Below are 22,121 nucleotides of genomic sequence, written 5' to 3' on the forward strand. Positions count from 1 at the left end.
GGGATATAAATTTATCAAATAAAAGGTATTTGTCACAAGGTAAGACAGTTGCTTTCGTTGTACGAGAAGCTTTATAAAGAAAAAATGAATTTTCCGATTCAATTAAATTGTACCAACAGTTGCGCTAAAGTTTCCTTAATTAAGTTTGATGTTCCTTTAACCCTTTATAAGGCAGTGGCAACTATATTGCCACCAACAAATTTTTTTTATTTTGCTCCAATAATTATATTGATGTCATTATAGACGCAAAACAAATATTTTTCGTTGGTGGCAATATAATTGCCACGGCCTTATAAAAGGTTAATTGTGGTATTCCATATACATTGCTAGGTTGCTAAGTGAAAAAACATCGTAGCAAAACTATAGATGAGCGCCTATAGTTGTGCGCTCCAACTGCGCGTTGGATTTTGGAAAATTGGCATTTTAGCAAATAATGCTTTAATTTTAAATGGTGTAGTCTAACTACCAATACTTCTAAAAACCTGTTTTATATAATGAATGTAATTGTTTTATCTAAAATGCTACGGTGACGGAAAAATGCATTAATGAATAGTAACGCAACTATTGGTACTACCACAACTATTGGATCAACTACCCTATAGGGTTTATGCACAAGCTCTGTGGCATTTTTCCACCCACATCTTCATGGTTGTTGCATTAGGTATCGCATTGCCCACCCGAAGTAGACGAGAAAATGCGTAAATGCTTTGTAATGTAGGACAATGGTTGTTTCTTGACATTTTGATCAAATTTTACCAAAATTAACTTAATGTAAAAGTAAATATCTCTGGTTTCCTATATTTAATTTTTTTTATATTTTTTTTATTACAATTGATTCACAGCCCCCGTTTATTTATTGTAGTTTTGGCTAAACTAAAACCATTTTAGCCAAATTTTCGTGACTTTGACTGAGTAAATATATCTTTTATTGCCGCAATCAAATATCCTGTTGTTCTCATGGCGGAAAAAGGTCTATAATCCCGGTGAATCACAGAGATATTAATCTATAGATTAATAACATCTTCGTGAACGGAGAAAAGTGGGGTAAACAGTTCTTCATTTGTCAAAAACTGTGTCTTGAACAAGTATCTTACCATTTGATTCCTTAAACGAATATGTATCTTTGTTTGGCATCAAAAGATTATAAATCTAGACAAGCGGAATTTGGAAATGTTAAGATAAACTACCTTCTTCACAAAAATGTTTTTATTTTTATAGAAAACAAAAACAGGTAAATATGGGAAATTTTGCCAATAACCATTATATCTACCCGGTCCTTTCTGGTCAAACAAAGTTTCATGGATTCAGTAAAAACGAACGCGATTCACTCACTTCAAATGAAACTGGGTCGTAAGATCTTGCTTTTCCCAAGCAACATTTTTGTTGTATAAGAGCATATTAAACTATTGTACAGGTTATTCCCGTGGAACAAGTGCTTGATAAGTTTTTATACAACAAAAATGTTACTTGGGTTATATCCAGTGACTCAGCGAGTCTAAAATTCTAAAATTACACAGTATTGTTCTCAAATAAATCAACAAAGTACACCTCCATTCCAATTCAGTGTGATGTTTATTTCACAAAAAATCTAAGTAAATCTGAAAGAGTTGTACAATTTTTCATGACACAACGGTCGTAGCCGCCTTTGTTTTTCTTTCCGCTACTACAACAGTACACATGCTAAGTACTTTGATTTGATTTCTTTTTTTGTTTGTTTCTTTTTGCTATTTGCTTATAATCGAATTTGAACCACAAGAGACGCAATATTTTATGCACTTCTTTCTATTTTACTAGTCAGCTTTTCAAATCTCGGTAAAAAAAAACCTTCGTCCGGTTTGATGCTGCTCTCAATGAATGATACGTACCACCTATAAATATAAGTATCCTACTCCATTCCAGTTTCATTCTGTTACGTTTCTGTGTACCAACTTGAATCACAATGTCTTGTCTTACAATTATGCTTGTTCGGCATTAGAACACCGTTTTGTCTGTTCTTTTTTTTTAATATTAATATAAACGAACGAATGGAATGTTAAGTTAAAACGAGGTAACCGAAAACGAAGGAAAACATTTTTCTTCTGCCTAGTTAGTTGACACTAAATTCTAGCTTGAATGTTATCAGTAATGTAATGCTAACTCAATAACTAAGTAGGTATTAATTATTATCAATCACTATTAGGGACGGCTCATGATGGAACGATTGCAAAAAATTTGTAATCTATAAATAACGTAGGTACTAAGTGTAAAATAGTATGTTCACAGAGTGTCATTTAGTGTTGAATTTAGTTATCTTTCTCCGAAAAAAAGCGAAGCTTTACAACTTCGTATGCTTTACGTTGTCGGTCCAGTAGTTCTGAATTGTCATTGCTTCGAGCGAGTTCAAGAACGAATCGTTATCCAGACTGTACATCTCGTCGGAGTTGTCCCGAATGGTGCTGTCGTCGATGTACCCGCTGGAGTCCGGTTCGCTCAGCGTTTGCGGCTTGTTAATGTACACATACCTCCGGTAGAGGATGATCAGGACCGCCGATATGATGGACAGCAATCCCAGCGAAGCCAAACATATGCCGGATATTGCACCCAAATTCAACCGCTGTTGGGCCCGCGAACTGCGCCGATAATCGTCATCCTCCAGCGGATGATCTTGATCGTCAATTCCTTCCTGTAGATTTTGGGTGGAAAATGCTATCGCTCTCGAGATGTAACTGCTGGCATTCGGGCTGTTTCCGCTGCCGACAAAGTCCCGAAAATCGGACGACAGAATCTTGCCGATTCGCCGATCGCTCGCACTGACATTACTCGCACTATCACTATGGCTAGCGTCGGGAATATCCCGCTCACCACTACTGCTACTATCACTACTACTAAAGCTACTATTACTACTACCAGTATTAAAGCTACTGCGGTTGTCACTGGACAGCGAGGGCGGCGGCGGTCGGGATGGGTTCACGTCATCGATCGGCATCGGCACAGGCCGGGCGGCGGCGGCTACCAGCAGTGTTGCGTTATCCCCTTCGGGGGGATCTTCCGGAATGTTGCTCGCCACGTTCATGGCAGTACCATTCCCGATGTCCTCGTCCATTTCGACTTGTTCCGTTCCGTGCTCGAGGGTCAGCAGCGCTGCATCGGTACTGTTGTCAACGGCCGTCAGCAGGAGGGTTTCCACCAGGCGAGTTCCACGCTCTGGGACGCGGGCCGGTTCCTTGAGATCACTAAAAGTATAAAAATTGTTTGTGAAACTGTGTATCGGTAGAAGTAAAATTATTTGCGGTTAGATTCCAGGATTCGGCAGCCTTTCACTAACTGTGTTGTTTTTTTGTTGGTTGTCACTCTCACGTTTCTTTCCGTTTTTCCTATTAGTCCCGTGTTTCCTGTTTCATCGGTCGGGTTTTCTTCGCTTCCTGTATCATTTTTTTATTTTTCAGTTATGTTTTTCATAATAATTTTCACTCATTTTTGCTATTGTTTTCCCCGTTTTTCATATTTCCTTCATTTTTTTACCTATTTTTCGTTTTCATCTTTTTCTAGCTGTTTTCGTCTCCTTTTTTTTCGTTTTTCGGCTTCATCCGTAAGATGTTTCCTCTTTTTGATGCTCATTTATTACTTCTTTTCTGTTACGTTTATTCTGTTTTTGGGTCCCTTTTTCCCCTTTCCCCTCCAATTTTCCCTTTTATCACTCGTTTTAGATATTTTTATATTTGGTTTTAAATATATCTTTAGTTCGTCTCCTGTTGCTCTTTCCAACTTTTTCAGTCCCATTTTTCCGTTTCTTTGTCCCATCCCATCTCCTTTTATATATCCTGTTTGACCCCTTTTCTAGTTTTCCTCGTTTCCTCTATTTATTTTTTACCCTCTCGCTATTCTTTTTTCTTGTTCTATGTTCTGTATTTCCTTTCTTATCTCGCTTTCACTCTCTCGTATTTCCTTCTTCAGTCCGCTATTTACTCTTGCTCTGTGTTTTCTTTTCCTTCCCCGTTTTGAATGCTATTTCTGAGTCCTGATTTATTTTTTCCGTTTCTCGCCTCTTTTCTTTCTCTTTCAGACCAGTTTTCCTCTTTCGACGTCTGGTTTTCCATCACTCTTTGTCCCGTTATGACTTTTTTCGTTTTTCGGTCCCAGTGTAGGTCTTATTACGTTTTTCTATACCGTTTCTCGTTTTCGTCTGTTCCACCTTCTATGATGTCTTGCTTTCCCTTCCCTTTATGTCACGTTCCGTTTTTCATTTCCATTCTCTTCTTTTTGTCTTCCGTTTTAATTTTTTCTCTTTCTGTCCCGTTTTTATTCTTCTTCTATACTCGTTTCTTCATTTCCATGCTCGGATATTTTCTCTTTTTCGTTTCCTCATTGTCTTTTTCATTTTCCCTCCCATTCAAGCACGTTTTTTACTTCGTTTGTTTTTCACGCCATTTCTTTTTATCTCCTTTCCTTCACACTTTCCGACTTCGTCTATTCCGTTCCTTCGTTATTTTATTGGTCCTATATTTTCTCCTTTTGTTTTCCCCCATTTTGTTCTACTTTTCTGTCCAGTTTATCCTCATTTTCTTCGTATTCTTTGAGGTGTTTCCTTCTTTTCTCTCATTTTTTTCTCTTCTCTTCCATTCCTAATCTTTTTCTGTCCAGTCAACTCGTTTTTTGCCACGTTTTCCCTCTTTTTCTCCCGTTTTCTTCTTTTTCACTTTTACTCTCTTTTTATGTCTCATATTTCCTCACATTTTGTCATGTTTTTCGTTGATATTTTTTTTATGCCAGATTTTATTTCTTTTCTTTCTCGTGTTTTTCACTTTTTCTATCTGTCCAGTTTTTGTCACTCTTGTTTCAGTTTTTGTCACATTCCTTGGTGCTCTTATCTGTGTTTTCTCCTTCCTCAATTTTTTTTTGGTTTCCTGTCTCATTTTTTATTCTCAGTCCTGTGTTTCATGTTTTCAACTCATTCCATTTTCTTCGTCTGACTCTTTGTATCTCATATGTACTTTACGTTTTACGTCTTTTTGTCTGCTCCGTTTTTCCCCTATTTGATATCCCGTTTTTATATCCTTCATGTCTCGATTATTGTGTCACGTTCTCTTTTAATTTGTTCAACTCCCATTGTCTCGTTTTTCGCCTTTTTCTCATTTCTCCATTTTCCTGGTCACATATTTTCTCCCCCCAATTTCTATTCAGTTTTTTCTACTATCCTGTCTATCCAATTTATCGTTATATTTTCTTCGCTTTCTTTGTAGGTTTTCCTTGTTTTCTCTTCAATATATTTCTGTCCATTCTCCTAATTTTTTGCCTCGTTTTCTTTCTTTTTCTCTCTCGGTTTCTCTGTTTCCACTTTTTCTCTCTCATTCTTTCTTGATTTTTTGTTTTTGATTTTCGTTTCTCTCGCGTTTTTCCTTTTTTCTTCTCATATATCCTTGTCTAGTTTTTGGCACGTTCTCCTCGTGCTTTTTCTGTGTTTTCTGCTCTATTTTTTCTTTTTTGTTTTGCTTCTTACTCTGGAGAAACGCATAAGATAGAAAACGAAGAAAAACTCGAGAAAAATTGGAGTAAAAGTAAAAGAGAGAAAACGACGCAATATTAAGAGGATAGAAAAGGATTTGCGAACGCGAACTGAGATGAAAATCGGGACAGAAAAAAAGGAAAAAGTTGAAACGGGATGGAAAACGAATAAAAAACGAGACAGGAAAACGGAAGAAAAAAGACAAAATATAAATCAAAACGCAGGAAAAAGGCACATAATCAATAGAACAGAACAGGAATAGAGAAAATGAACAGCGGAAAAAGAAAAAGACGACAGAGAAAAGCAGGGGAAAACGAGACAAGAAAGAGAAATAAACAGGGAAAAGAAAATAAAACAGGTTAAAGGGGATATAATAAAAAGAAATTGGACAAAAAACGGAAAAATTGCAGAAAAAGATGGAAAAAAACTAAAGAAAAAGGTTAAAAGGAAAAAAGAATAAAAACGTTAAAGTAAACCTACAAAACAAGGCAGAAAATGAAGACTAATTAGACTGAAAAGGTGAAAAAACGGGATTGAAAAGTTGGTTGGTTGGTATTGATTTTTATTAGAGAGTGGTTTTAAAGGGATTGAAAAGTTGTAAAATACAAGAACGCACGAATAGGAAACCACACGAGTAGGAAAATAGAGAATCGTGAACCAAAAAACAAGAAAATGACACAGGAAATGGAGAGTAAAAAACGGAGACAAAGGATAAATAAAAAAAGAGAAACATAACGTGACAGAAAAGGATACAACGCAGTACTTAATAAGAATGTGACAGATAAAATCGAAAAACGGGATAGAAAAGAAGCGTTTTCCTTCTTGAAAAATAAACAAGTTCAAAAGAGAAAAAAACATAAACCGGGACCTAAAAGAAAAAAATACAGTCGAAACTGGACGGAAAATGACAAAACCGGAAACAAGAAAAGAGGAAATACGGACATCAAAATGCTAAAAAACAAAAAAAAAAGGAACAGAGAAATATATGGAGGAAGAAAAGGAGCGAAAAATAGAACAGAAAAAGAAAAGAAAAGAGAGCCAAAAACAGAGTCAACGTGACTGAAAAGAAAGAAAAGCGAGGTATCTTAAAGAAGAAAGAACGTAACAATCGGAACAAACGAAGAAGAAAAACGAGAAAAAAAGATGAAAACTAGAAACGAAAAGAGGGAAAAAATGAATAAAAAAATGTCGAATACGGAAAAACATTTTCGCTCGATGAGGAAAACAGGGCGGAATCGAACAGGAAATGAAGAAAAACGGAACAATGAAACAGGAAACATGGGACAGAAAAATAGGAAAACAAGTGAAAATGAGGAAAAGTAGTATAGAAAGCTAAAACCTAGTACTAGAAGCCTAGTCTCAAGTCCATGTCCGATTTGAAGTACTAGTTGTTACTTCAGTAAAGTTCAAATTAATCCAAATTTAAGTTTAATTTGTTGTCCGATTTCAATGTGAAGTCCGATTTCAATTCTAATTTGTTGTCCAATTTAAACTTTGATTTTAAATTAAATTGCCCTTCGAAAATTTGAAAATGTAAACCTAAACGGCCAGTATTTCTGTGATAATTAAATATTCCTATGGAAGGCTAAAATACTCTTATGAAAGGTCGGGTGTTCCACCTTTTGTTCCACCTAAATTTGAATTGCACTTAGAATTGTATTGGGAAATGAAATAAAAATCTGCTGGGGCTCATCGCGGAAATGATGGATTTTGATAAAATCCAATATGGCAACACTTCTTGTTTACAGAACCATGCCATTTGTTGGTTGTTTCATTGCAAATTTTGAAAATATCAGAAGATATAGATCTCAAGGTTTGCTAAGAATTTAGCTTTTTTAAATGTCGGGCCCCTTAGCAAATGAGAGTACAAAAGTTCTTATATAAGGTCCAATAAGGTCTTCAACTTGTGTTAGTATTGGCCCCGTTTTAACGAGAATTACTCAATAGCATTCCAGTTTTCAATTTCAATAACCGATTCTTAACTTAACACAACTTACTCTCGTTCCATTCCTCGATTGTAGTTCTTCAGCTTCAGTGTCGTGATGTTCTGCTCGTTTCGAGTGAATATTGTTCCGTTCTTCTTGAACCGCCGGTCGGAACCGCCTAGGGCGGCCGTTGCCGCCGCCGTCGTACTGGACACCGACGGATCGTCGCTTACAGCTCCAGCACCTACGCTGGAACTCTCAACCGTCGTCGGTGTCGTACTGCTGCTGCCACTCGCATCACTGTCCTTTCGCGTGTAACGCATCACTCCCGCCCCCGGTGCGAAGTCCGAACCGGCCAAACTTCCACCGCCAGCGAATGTGTCATCGATGTCCATTTGGCGATCTGAAACGAAAGCTTCGTCCGAGGCGATACTGTTGACGGTTGGTGCCGTTTGTGATCCGCCGCCGTTTGCGGGCAAGGGCAGCACTCCGCTGGCGGCGGCTGCCATTGGTGGAAGTGATGATATGAAATGGGGTCCAGGTCTTCCGCTGCCAGCGCCGCCACCTGTCGCTCCTCCTGCTCCTGCTGCTGAGCTGGCAAACTCACCAGCCCGTTTCAGATATGTTGATTTGTTGCTGTTTTCCTCTAGTTTGGCCAGTTTGCTGGGATAGGAATCGATCGAACTGAGCGGGGTGCATTCAATCAGCACAACTGCAATGTAAAAAAGTTTAAACATCAACCCAAAGGAAGCACCCACTAAATTTCGTTCAAACTTACCACCGCAGACGGTGATCCAGAACCAATGATTCCACCAGTAGAGAGTCATTTTGCTTATGGAATATCTTTCACGCTTCGCACCCACGATGCTTGCACCTGGATAGTATCCGCCGCCTCGGGCTCGGTCTGCAACACAGTGTAAAGCTCTCCCGGGCAACCAGACGCTAATTTATTGCCATTATCATCCCTTCAGCGCTATCATTTCCGCTCATTTGAAATTATTTCTCAGTTGATCTGGTTAAGTCCCGCTTCAGTGTGCACTCTGCAGTTATCCTTTCGATGAGAAGAAAAATGTCTGAAAAAAGAAAAAGAAACCGGAGATGAAAAACCGCGTTAGCACAGTTTCCACCACAAAAGGAACACACGTAACGTAAGATGTTAAAGGAAACGAGGCGCTCGCTTTTCAATTTCCACTGAATTCAATTATATATCATCACGCAAAATGAGCAGAGCACCAGCACCCTTGAGGGCGGAGAGCTGTACGGATTCTAATCCTCTGCCGGGTCTCGATGGGATGCTGTAAGCCCAGCCAGCCGCAGCCCCACGGCAGAGTGTAGAGTAGAGAGTGTATTGTGGGTTGTTGTTTTGCGTCAGGCTCAGCATCGGCGGTAATTCCCCCGAGCAGCCAGGTGTGCTTTGAACTAATGTGTTGTTTATTTGGTGTTGAAACAGCTACATACTTAGCAGAAAAGCAGCAGTCTGGCCAAATTTGTGTGAGAAGAATTGAAGCTTCGGAACCGTGGAAGCGAATATTAAACCAGCTTAGAGCAAAACTAGTGATTTAGTTCCATTACTGTAAACTGTAAGCTTTTAGCTGCTGTAATCTTATTACTTTACTGCTTATTACTTTAATTAAGTAAAATTTCGTACACACTGCACAGTGGGGACATTCTGGATTCCGCCTTAATAGTTTCGACATTTGTTCTTCAAACGAGAGCTATTTTCTTTTAGAGCCTGATGGTGGAGAGTCTGATTCCTGTAGTAAAATATTTCAAAAAGAATTTCTTATCGGTTACTTAAATTAAAATGGATTAAATTAAATTAGGATGATTTCAAATGTTTTCTACTTCATCAATAAGCAAGATGAACAGTAGTGGACCAAGATGGAAGCCTTGTGGAACACCACAAGGTGTGGTTGACCCATTTTAATAGTTTATAATCGAAGCCCATCTTAGATAAATAAACTAGAGATTGGATTATAATTTGGACTTCAAATTGTACTTAAGATTAGAAATGGAATTGGACTTGAAAAAGAATTTAAGATCAAGGCCAAAAATTTTAAAAACAAAAGTCAAAAATCAAAAATCAAAGGCCACAAACAAGAAGCTAAAAGCCAAAAGGTAAAAACAAAAAGTATAAATTCCGTGTTCGTGGTACATGGTTACATGTTTAAATTATTTTCCTATTATTTACTAGCCATTTTCTAAATGACTATTGCTTTTTGTAATAAATGTTTATTTATTTTTAATGTTCTATCCATTTTCTAGTAAATTTCCAGTCTCTTTCTGGTTATTTTCTGTTTATTTCTTGCTATTTCCAAGTTGCTCTAAAGCCATTCTCTTGTCATTTTCTAGTAATTCTCTAGTTATTTTTGGACATTTTCTAGTCACTACTATCAATTTTCTAGCCCTTTTCTAATCGTGCTCTAGTTTTTTTTCCAAATATTTCTAGGCTATTTTCTAACAATTTTCCAATTATCTTCTATCTTTTATCTAGTCCTTTTTTACGCATATTTAAGCCTTTGTCTATTCAGTTTTCTTGAATTTTCCTGTTTTTATTTTATTATTTTTAGCCATTCTCTTTTTAGCCACTCTCATGCTATTTTCTAAATGTTTTTGAGACATTTTTCTTACTCCTGGCAATTTTCTAACTTTTAGAGTAATTTTCTAACCACTTAAACCTTACTTGAAGCTAACTGGCTTCAAGATATGTTACTGGTCTAGTAAGCCAGTGGTACATTCAAATCTCGGCTGGGTGGTGCTGCTAGACTATAGTCAATAGGAATGTTGCAATAGCCGCTTAACTGTCCTGGCTGCAAAGTCTGTCGAAGGGATAACGAAAGGTCAAGTCTTTAAAGAACGTTTAAGTCCCGCGGCCTCTAGTAATTTTCTAACCATTTTCTAATCATTTTCCATTAATTTTCTAGTCATTTTCTTATGATTAAGTAAGAAAGTAGGAGTCCAATAAGTCCGAAGAATTCATAAAATCGAAAAATACTTCAAAAAAGAACTCGAAATCTGTTGAAGAAAACAGTTAAAAGTACAAATAGAGCTCAAAAAGAATCTAAAAAGAGTCAAAAAAGTCCAAAAAAGTCTAGAAATTCTAAAAAAAAAATCCATAATTAGTTCAATAAGAGTCTACAGATTCAAAAATGTTCTGATTAGTCCAAATAAAGTCCAGAAAAATTGCAAATCAAGTATAGAAGAATTCCAAAAAGAAAGAGAGTCTAAAAAGAGAACAGAAAACTGCAAAGGGAGTCTACAACGTATCCAACAGCAAAAAAAATCAAAAAGAACGCAAAATATGTCCAAAAAAATCACGTCCAAAAGTTCGAAAAATGTTCAAATAGGTCTTAAATGAGTCCAAAAAAATCCTAAGCAAACAAATAGAGTCCAGGAAGCGTTCAAAAAGAGTCTATAAATATCCAGAAGAAGGTCAAAAAGAGTCCAAAAACAATACAGAAACAATTTAAAAGGAGTGTAAATAAATTCGGAAGGAATTCAAATGCATTTAAAAACATGTCATAGGAACTCCAAAAGTACTACAAAAAAGTCTACAAATTGTCCGGAAACAGTCCAAAGCGGTCTGAAAAGAGTCCAAAAAGCATCCAAGAGTAGTTTATAAAGAGTAAAGGCATCTAAAAAACGAAAAAGTGTATAAAGAGTCGTCAAAGAACCGAAAAAAATCTAAAAATTGTTCAAAATAAAATTCTTAAGAATCCAAAAAGCGTCCTAACAGCATACATTAAAAACCAAAAACAGTGCTAAAAAGTTAAAAAAAAATACAAAATGAGAATAAATAAATCCGCAGAGAGAAAAGTCAAACACAATACAAATTATGTTCAAAAACAGTTACAAAAAAGCATGAAAGAGCTGAAAAAATATCTTAAAAAAGTCCAAAAAATCCAAAAACTGTTTGGAAACAGTCTAAAAATAGCTGCGCCGTCCAAAAAGTCCAAAAGTTCAAAGAATATCAAAAAGAATGCAAAAATAATAAAAACAATTCTAAGAGATTTCAAAATAGGCTCAAAACGAATCCAAAGAGTTTGAAAAGACTCTAAGGAGTCCAACAAGTTCGAAAAAGTCCGAATAAAGTCCAAAGAAAATGCAAATAGAGTATAAAAACAGTCGACAAAAATCCAAAATGAGCCTAAAAGTAGTACTAAACTACCGATGGATGCATAGTTGACGTAAAAACCAAAATGACCAAAATGTACTTTTTCCGGTCCTATACACTCTTAACTATGTTGTTCACATGCCCAATACTCAAACAACATATGTTTGTTCGAAAATATTCGAGAAATTTAGGAAAATTAAGCTACTCTGCTATTGGTTTCACGTAATGCTAATGCTAATGGTTGCTATTTATTTTTGCAGCTTTACGCCAAGTTATATGAATAATCGTTCAAAAAAACAGTCTGTTTATTCGCATAAACTGGCGTTCGCATTTTTTAAACACAATAAATAACGAATGAATCATAAAACCGTATCAGTCCTGTTTTGATTAATAAACTCTACTAAAATATTTAAAGCAAAGATTATATGGCTTTAAACGTTTTTCACGATAAAAATGCGTTTTCTCAACAATCATGGTACTGGTCGTTACGTCGACTATGCATCCATGGGCAGTAAAGGAGTCCTACAAGTTAAAGTGATATACAAAAGAAACCAAAAGGAGGTTCAAACAGAATCAAAATATATTCAGAAACATTCCAAAGGGATCCAAGAAGTCTCAAAAGAGTCTATGAAGAATTCCAAATGAGTCCAAAAAGAATCTGAAACGAGTCAAAAATGTCTAGAAAGTCCAAAGAAAATTCAAAACGTGCTGAAAAGGAGTTCAATAAGTCCAAAAAGTTTGAAAAGTTCAACTGAAGTCTAGAAAGACCCCAAATCTATCTATACCTATAAAAAGGATTTCTGTCTGTCTGTCTGTCCCTATGTTCCTTTTCGAATCGAAAACTACTGAACCGATCGGCGTGAAAATTTGCATGTAGGGGTTTTTGGGGATACGGAAGGTTCTCTCGATGGCAAAAGACCCCTCCCTCCACTAAGAGGGGGGGCTCCCATACAAATCTATACCTATAAAAATGTATTTCTGTCTGTCTGCCTGTATATTCCTTATAGAATCGAAAACTGCTGAACCGATCGGCGTGAAAATTTCCATATAGGGGTTTTCGGGGCCAGGGAAGATTCTTATGATGGTTAGAGACCCCACTCCCCACTAAGAGGGCGGCTCCCATACACATGAAACACAAATTTCCTCATAACTCGAGAACTAATGAATCAAATGGAACCATATTTGGCATGTGGGTGTTTTTGGAGGCATGATTTTTTTCTATGATGAATTAGGACCCCTTGCCTTTTTAGGAGGGGGGGCTCCCATAGAAAAGAAAAATAAATTTCCGCATAACTCGAGAACTAATCAAGCGAATGGAACCAAATTTAGCATGTGGGTGTTTTTGTGGGCAATTTTTTTTCTATGGTGAATTGAGATTCCTCCCCTCTATAGGAGGGGAATAATGGCCCCTCTCCCTTTTAAGAGGGGGGCTTCCACACAAATGAATCACAAATTTCCACATAACTCGAAAACTAATCAAGCAAACGGAACAAAATTTGATATGTGGGTGTTTTTGGAGACAAGAATGTTTTCTATGGTGAATTGAAACTTCTCCCTGCTTTGGGAGGGGGGGCTCCTATACAAATGAAATACAAATTTTCTCATAACTCTAGAAGTTGGGGGAGTTGTTTTCTACTTTACTATGAGGAAAATTTGTATATTAAAACACTCATGAACTCCTCAGAAACTTGCAAAACTCGAGATTGTGGCAAAGTTCATCCGAGATTCATGATTTGTGTACAACACAGTTTAATTTGTGGCAATACGAAGTTTGTCGGGTCAGCTAGTAGAGTATAAAAGAGGAACAAAGAAAATCCAAAAAGAGCAAAACGAAATCAGAAAACTCCAAAGAGTTTGTAAAGTGTCCAATAAATCTAACAAATATCAAAGAAAACACAAAATGAGTCCAAAAAATCACATAAAACAGTTAAAAAGGGTATAATATGAATTCAGAAAAAAAAACCTACGCAAATCAAAATAAAGTCCAAGAAGAGTTCAAAATGAGTCCATAAAAATTCAGAAGAAGAGCACAAAAATACCAAAATAGTCTAAAAGGAGTGTAAATAAATACGAAAAGAATTCAAACACTTTCCAAAAGACCTCCAAAAGAGTCTACGAAGTGTCCGAGAACAGCCCAAAGAAGTCTGAATAGAATCTATAGTTTCTTAGAATAGAGTAAAAACATCTAAAAATCGAAAAAGAGTTTAAAGTGTCCTGAAAGAATCGAACAATATCTAAAAATTATTCAAAATTAGAATTCAAAAAGTGTCCTAAAGCGTACATAAAAATACCAAAAAAGTTTAAAAAGAATACAAAATGAGCACAGACAAATACGTATAAAAAAGTCAAAAACAGTCGAAATTTTGCCCAAACCCAGTTGAAAAAGAATGCGAAATTGGTCCGACAGTAGTTCAAAAAACCAGATTAAATTCACCTATTGGTGAAAGGAACCTTTGTTATACCATTTTATTTTTCAATTGTGGTTCCGGAGAAATCGTGTCATGTGATTTTTACATTTTTGCTTATAACTTTTAAACAAACCGTCCGAACAATTCAATAGTGATCTACAAGGCAGTAACACCTTTCAAATAAACTTAACGGCGATCAAATCGGTTCAGCCATCTCCGAGAAACAGTCGACTAAAGGTAGGCGTCATAGTGTCACAAACACACACACACACACACACACACACACACACACACACACACACACACACACACACACACACACACACACACACACACACACACACACACACACACACACACACACACACACACACACACACACACACACACACACACACACACACACACACACACACACACACACACACACACACACACACACACACACACACACACACACACACACACACACACACACACACACACACACACACACACACACACACACACACACACACACACACACACACACACACACACACACAGAGACATTGTTCAGTTGGTCGAACCCGATTGATATATGACACTCGCCCTTCCGGGCCTCGGATCAATTCCGTGTTTTTCGATCAATTTCTAATCCTTTGTTATATACTATAACAAAGGTAAAAAATCAACAATGAATTCAAATACGTTCCAAAAGTATTCTAAAAGAACTCTAAAAGAGATTAGCTTAGCTTAGGTAGACTACCCGTAGTATATTTATTCCAAAAGAACTCTAACAGAGTCTAAAAAGTGTACTAAAAATCCAGAAAGCTCCAAAAGTATCAGGGAATAGTCCGAAAAGAGTTTAAAAAGCCACCAATATAAATGACATAAGTCTAAAAAGAGTTTGAAAACTGATCATGAAATGTTCACAAAGGGTAAATTGAATACAAAATAAGCCCATAAAAATCGGGATCGGAAAGAGTCCAAAAATAGCTAAAAATGTGCTTCAAAGCAAGTAATGCAAAACAGGTTCGAAGATAGTCCAAAACGAACTTAAAAAGATGCTCAAAAGTGTTCAAAACAATCCAGAAACACTCCAGAATGAATCCAAAAAAATTTAGGTGTACAAAAAGTATCCTAAAAGAGTCCAAAAAGAGTGCAAGAGTACAAAAAATATTGTAAGAATTCAAAAAGTGTAAAACAGCATCCATGAAGAGTAAAAAAAGAATCTAAAAAGAATAAAAACACCACAGTAAAATACTAAAAGTTAACGGAAATATGGAAAAAGAGTCAAAAACAAGAATTCAAAAACATTTTCAGGAAAAAATGAGCCCAGGAAATCTCAAAGGAGTCTATAAAGTGTTCAAAAGCAGTCCAAAATATCCTAATATGTCTCTGAACTCACAATACACACATAGACTTTTACAGTTGCATCTCTGCTATGACAAATAGTCCAGTTATTTGTGATACGGGTGGATTTACTATTGAGATTCTAGCCACGCTTATAAGAACACCAAAAATAAAAAAAAAATGATTCGGTTGTGTATTACAAAAAAAGTCTGTCCACCTATAGACGTTTCGTTCATTCACCTACGGACCTCCTTTGGATATCCCGTTGTGGTTATTTCCGATTCAGAAAGAAATCGTCTCCGCGTTCTGCTTCATTACTTGAATAAACTGCCTACAATAGAACCTGCGGGACGAAACTCGCTTGCTTTGCTCCGGAATTTGACCACCGAACGTTCCGAACAGCTGCAATCTCCGGGAGTGCAGTTGTCAGACATGATCTAGATTTTATTCGATTTATTGTAATTCAGGTTGTAAAAACTGCTACCTACGATAGTTAAAAAGTAATTGAAATTTACGATAAAAAATTGAGTGGATACAGTAACAGTAAAATGAAAACCTGTAAAATAAGATTGAAAAATGTTGCAATTTTTTGCACATTCACTAACATATTAAGTCTTGAAATAGTTGAATCATAGAGTGTGCCGATTGTTTCCAATTCTTTTACACTTATTGTTAGGTAGGTAATGACTGCTCCATACTGTGTGACACAGTGAACGGCCGATATTACGTGAAAACGTTTAACAGAGCATGCTTTGAAATTGCACAGCGCGCTGTTCGGCTGCTGCAGTGCAGTTCAGTGTGTCACGTCGTCGCGGTGGGGCTGTCCGAACAACAATCTGACGTAAGACTTTGTTGTTTGTCGCTATTCGCAGCGACTTGTGAAAATTTTCTTCTCGAGCCACAAAATTTCCCATACCTAGGCGGTTGAACAATAGTTTCTGGTTAGCGAGTTTGGAGGTGCCGATTGCCGGTTCGGGTGAATTGTTTCCAGAATCAGCACCAGCTTTGTTCGCAGACTTGCGCCAAATTGGGCTGACTTGAAGTGACATTTAAAACGCTAACATTTCCTGCCTGCATTAGTGTAATGTTTGTGTCAAGGCAAGGCCCATTCGGGTCACGACGGGTGCTGGATAGACCTTTGCAGTTGTGAAAATTGAATCTGATTAACGCCCCAACTTCATTCTGCTGTCTAATTCAAAAACAAAATTGTAGATCTAACAACGTTCGCGCTACGAGCGCCACCGGCGAGAACTTTCGACACCTTTTCGGGTACTTTTGAATAGGTAATCGAATAGCGAGGAACATGGTGCAAAATTAGACGACCGTTTATTTCATAAATAATGGAAGTTAAGCAGGAATGGGGCTAATCCAGAAATAAAGAATATCTCATTTGAACGGAAGCAATTTCAAAATAAATGAGTTGAAGAGCGCAAAATCGGATTAGCAACGAAAAAGAAATAAGCTAATCATACTAAACAATATCGAAATATGACAAAAACAAAACAAACTTCTGAAGTTTGTTTTGAGTATTTCGTTTCGAGACTGTGCTGTCATACCATACTTTTTTATAGGCGATTATTTTACCTACTATTTTTGAAAACCCAAAACGAAGCCATGTGAAGCAACGGCAGACTCCTAGGCCTACAGTCAGCATTCAAACGTCCATTCAAACGCTCTTCTTCCGCTTTCCGCACGGAAACGAAGGCCAACCGTCGTCGTCATCGTCATTACATCGTCGGCGTCGGTTGGCAGATCGTCTCCGCCTTCACGACCCGTTTTGCTTGGGTGCTGCAGCACACTTGGGACTTGAAGCAATAATACCAACATCCACGGTCACCGATTAATCGTGCTGACCTATAAATGTGTCTCGGTTGGTGTATTGCTTTCTGTGTGCTCTTCATGGTTCGATTTTACTGACCTCGACCAACTAAACTGCACGAAAGCAACCAACTGGCTTGCACCCAAAGCACCGTGTGTGCTTAAGCTTTTTGGGTCAGCCACCAGCATGCGGAGGGCGTAACATAGTTGCCTCCGAGTGAAGGTTTTCTGACTCCTACAACCAGACCAAGCGGCAGCAGCAGTATCATCCCCAGTCGTGAATCTGCGAGTTCAGCATTCCATTCATCACTCATACTACCGTTTGAAATTGGAACTGAAGAACAGAAATTAGATTTGGCTGAAATTACTGCCCTTTCAACTAGGTAATTGACAGCGTAAATTGAATTGCGAATGCTAGCTGCTAGCTAGCCGGCATTACTTTAAATCACAGGCAGACATTCACTTTCGACTGCACAGTCAAGTCAGTCAGTGGAGTCGACTCGAAACGGTAGTCTAATTATTGAATTACAAGCCATTATATCTTCTCTTTGCATTGCACGCTTCCTTTTCAACGAAAGCGAAATGTTTTGATATGTTAAAAGTTTTTCTTCTGTTTTTATTTCCGAACATTTACTGTTTGTTTAGGCTCACCTAATGTTGCACGGGACTTCGCGGACTCGAGACGATTTCAATCACGCTTGGAGAGCCCAACAGCGACTGACTGACTCCTACAAAATGGAAAACGACTAAAGCAAAAAAAATCATCTAATCGAAACGAAACTGAAAGCCCGGGCTCTTGAATGGCGAAAATGTGAAGCAATTTAGTTGAATTCAATGGCATGCGATCATCGGCGGAGTCGCGGTAAATTGAAAACCAAAGGCGGCCTCTGTCTAGCGTATCCGTGTGTACGTCTACGTCCGAATCCGATTAATCACTTGATGAATATTAATCTCTGTGAAAGGACGTAGCTCAAGGAAAATGGTTTTTCCAAGAGTGTTGAGATACTGTGCAATGCGGCTTTTAAATTCTATGGCAGTGTTTCCTGGCTTACATTTCATTTACCATACATTCAGTATTCTTGTGCTGACCCGCTGGCTGACACCCCAGCAAACACCAACTCGTATAACAATGTACGAAAATTATCGTTATTGACTTTTAATAAATTCAGTATCGTAAATATAGATTAATGAAACGTACATAAGTTTATATTCTATCGTATTTGACGATAGCAAGTGATTGACCTACGACTTTCAGTACAGAATTGTATAGCATAATAAAACTGCCTGACCGCATTTCAAAGTCATGACTAAAATCACGAGGTTTGGTCGATTTTCACAGGAACGGGGCCTTCTCCCGAAACCCCGCGCTGCGAACCGCAGCTAACACGCCAGCAGACGAACAGCGTTCACACGCAGTACCTTATAAGTGTCGTCGTCCCGCCAGTAAACACAAAGTTAGATTAAAACTTCTCGGTCGGTGGTTTCTACAGTAGGTGAAGGAAGAGGCACAATTTGTGTCTAAAAATAGCCCAACCCATGTCGCTACATTAATAAGGGGGATTGTGCAGTCTCCTTTTGTCCAGCGCCTCTGTGGTTCATAGGTACACGGGTACCAGCGAGCCACATGCCCTGGCGGGTGTTGATGGTTCGAATCCGGTTATAATCTCAGATTATAGATTGGTTTGACCTATGCACCTTCCAGCATTGGACAAAAGGTAGGAGCCACTATGACAACTTGATAAGCGTAGCTACCTAATCCCCCCCTCTCTTCCTTTCCACTCTTTCCCCTCTATTTCCAAAAAATCCTTCGTGACTTTCCCTTACCGTCCCTTCATCAATTGTAGATCCATCGTTTCAAAAAAAATATTAATGTATGCCTGGCCGTATTTCAAGGTCATGACTAAAATCACCAAATTTGGTCGACTCTAAGGACACTTTTTGGACTCTTAGAATTCTTTTGGGATCCTTTTGGATTCTTTGGAGACTTATTTATTGACTTTTTTGGACTCTTAGACTTATTCTGGACCATGTTGGTCTCATTTTGGATACCTTTTAAGCTATACCATTTTTTAAATCCTTTTGTTTTTTTTCAGTCTTTTTAAACTCTTTTTTATGCTTTTTTGGACTCATTTCGAGTTCATCATAGACTTTTTTGAAACTTTGTGTGTGTGTGTGTGTGTATGTGTGTGTGTGTGTGTGTGTGTGTGTGTGTGTGTGTGTGTGTGTGTGTGTGTGTGTGTGTGTGTGTGTGTGTGTGTGTGTGTGTGTGTGTGTGTGTGTGTGTGTGTGTGTGTGTGTGTGTGTGTGTGTGTGTGTGTGTGTGTGTGTGTGTGTGTGTGTGTGTGTGTGTGTGTGTGTGTGTGTGTGTGTGTGTGTGTGTGTGTGTGTGTGTGTGTGTGTGTGTGTGTGTGTGTGTGTGTGTGTGTGTGTGTGTGTGTGTGTGTGTGTGTGTGTGTGTGTGTGTGAGTGTGTGTGAGTGTGTGTGAGTGTGTGTGTGTGTGTGTGTGTGTGTGTGAGTGTGTGTGTGTGTGTGCAGCTCATTTTCTAGCGTCTGTTTCTCGGATATGGCTGAACCGATTTATACGCTATTAGTCTTATTTGGTAAACTTATTGGATAGGTTGGTAAACGGCTGGATAATGCGGAATATAGACCCCATAGTGGTCGTTAGCCTCTTATCCAGCAACTCCGATCCCGACCTCCTCGTGGTACCAGCCGGAATACGAGCAACCTTAGCGGAGATCGGGTAACCAACCGGTGGAAACTAAGGTCGTATACTAACCGGGAAGGAGGTATAGTGAGTCTCGGCACTATAAGATGGCAGTCCCATCGCGAGACTCGGTAGTGTTGCCCCAGTACGGCTACACACCTAAACTAAATTTAAACTAACAATATTCAAGCATATTCGGAGCGGAATATTCGGCATCGACCTAGGCGACGGAACAAGGACGACTAATGGAGACTCGGAACTTGGAACTGCAGATCGCTAAATTTCGCAGGTTGCGAGCGGGTGCTGATTGAACAGCTGGAACCCCGCATACTCGGCATCGTAGCACTGCAGGAAATCTGTCGCAAAGGAGAGAAGGTATGGAAGACCCGTGGCGGAAAGGCCCAGTTTTCCCAGAGCGGTGGCGCTACCAACGAACTGGGAACGGGCTTTGTAGTGCTGGGCGGAATGCAGGATCGCGTGATAGATTGGAAGGCGATCAACGAGAGAATGCGTGTATTGAGGATAAAGGATCGTTTCTTCAATTATAGCATCATTAACGTGCACTGCCCGCCCGAAGGTAGACCCGACGATGAGAAAGAAGCGTTCTACGCGAGGCTGGAGGCAATGTACGACAGCTGCTCGTCACGGGACATCAAGATCGTCATCGGGGATATGAACGCCCAGGTCGGTAGGGAAGAAATGTATAGACCGGTGGTAGGACCCCATAGCCTGCACACCGACACAAACGATAACGGCCAACGATATATTAACTTCGCAGCTTCCCGAGGCCTGGTGATCCGAAGTACCTTTTTCCCGCGCAAGGATATCCACAAAGCCACCTGGAGATCACCTGACCAACGTACAATGAACCAAATTGACCACGTTCTCATAGAGGGCCGGTTTTTCTCTAACATCACGAACGTACGCTCCCGTCGGGGTGCGGATATTGGTTCTGACCATTACCTAGTAGCAGTACATGTGCGCTCAAAGCTGTCCACCGTATACCGGACACGTCAAAGCCGCCCTCCTCGGCTGAACATCAGGCAGCTAGATAACCCACAAGCTGCTGAAAACTACGCGCGAGAATTGAATGAGGCACTGCCTTCTTCCGAGGAGTTAGGTGTTTCAAACCTCGAAGACGGTTGGGGCAGAATACGCTCGGCCATCGGAGAGGCCGCTACCGCGGCACTAGGTATTGAGCCTCGAAGTACACAAAATGATTGATTTGATGGGGAATGCCAACAAGCGGTGGAGGAGAAAAAAATGCTTGGAAAAATTATCTAAGTATTGCCACTAGAGAGAATCTAGCCAAATACCGACGAGCTAGGAACCAGTTGACCACGATCCTGAGGAGAAAAAGCGCCAAAAGGAGGACAGAGATCGTGAAGAATTAGAGCAACTATTCCGAGCTAATGACACGCGCAAGTTTTATGAGAAGGTGAACAAAACTCGGAAGGGCTACACACCGAAACCTGAAGTGTATAGGGACGAGGAAGGGAATCTAATCACAAACAAGCGCGAGGTGGTCGACAGGTGGAAGCAGTTCTTCGATGAACACCTCAATGGCGAAGTCGCAGAAGGAGGCGGAACGGAAATTAACCTAGGAGCGCCCATGGACGATAGTAATGTCCTAGCACCTGATCTCCAAGAAGTCAAACGAGAAATCAGGCTGCTGAAGACCAATAAAGCCGCTGGGAAAGACCGCCTACCGGCAGAGCTTGTAAACATGGAAACGCTAGCAAAGGCTATACACTGGGTTGGATGGAATGGATGGATGGAAGGAGTGGTTTGTCCCATCTACAAAAAGGGTGATCGGCTAGACTGCTGCAACTATCGTGGTATTACGTTGGTAAACGCCGCCTACAAGGTACTTTCCCAGATCCTGTTACGCCGCCTGTCACCGATAGCACAAGGTTTCGTAGGGAATTATCAGGCGGGTTTCATGGGGGCTCGCGCAACTACGGACCAAATTTTTACTATCCGACAGATCTTGCAGAAATTTCGGGAGTACAACGTGCCCACGCATCACATCTTTATCGATTTCAAAGCAGCATACGATACAATCGATCGAGACAAGCTATGGCAGATAATGCACGAATACGGTTTTCCGGACAAACTGACGCGACTGATCAGAGCTACATTGGATCGAGTGATGTGTTTCGTACGCATCTCTGGGACACTCTCGAGTCCCTTCGAGACGCGGCGAGGGTTGAGACAAGGTGACGGTTTATCCTGCATGCTGTTCAACATCGTTCTTGAGGGGGTGATCCGACGAGCGGGCATCGAAACGAGAGGCACGATTTTTACCAAGAGTAGCCAACTTCTAGGCTT

General features: G+C 39.2%; 1 protein-coding gene across 2 annotated transcripts in view; it reads right to left on the reverse strand.

Annotated features, from left to right (window-relative positions):
• Positions 1-1,554: 1,554 nt before the first annotated feature.
• Positions 1,555-22,121, reverse strand: part of LOC128732948 (uncharacterized) — an 88,130-nt gene continuing 67,563 nt past the window's right edge. For both annotated transcript variants that reach the window (XM_053826558.1, XM_053826472.1), the window contains 3 exons: positions 8,186-8,480; positions 7,480-8,119; positions 1,555-3,212 (listed from right to left, as the gene is read on the reverse strand). In XM_053826558.1, the coding sequence (XP_053682533.1) occupies positions 2,315-3,212; positions 7,480-8,119; positions 8,186-8,234 (1,587 nt within the window). In that variant the 5' untranslated portion in view covers positions 8,235-8,480 and the 3' untranslated portion in view covers positions 1,555-2,314. The remainder of the gene's footprint in view (positions 3,213-7,479; positions 8,120-8,185; positions 8,481-22,121) is intronic.

The sequence above is a fragment of the Sabethes cyaneus genome, chromosome 1 (genome assembly GCF_943734655.1).
Source record: "Sabethes cyaneus chromosome 1, idSabCyanKW18_F2, whole genome shotgun sequence".
Lineage (NCBI taxonomy): Eukaryota > Metazoa > Arthropoda > Insecta > Diptera > Culicidae > Sabethes > Sabethes cyaneus.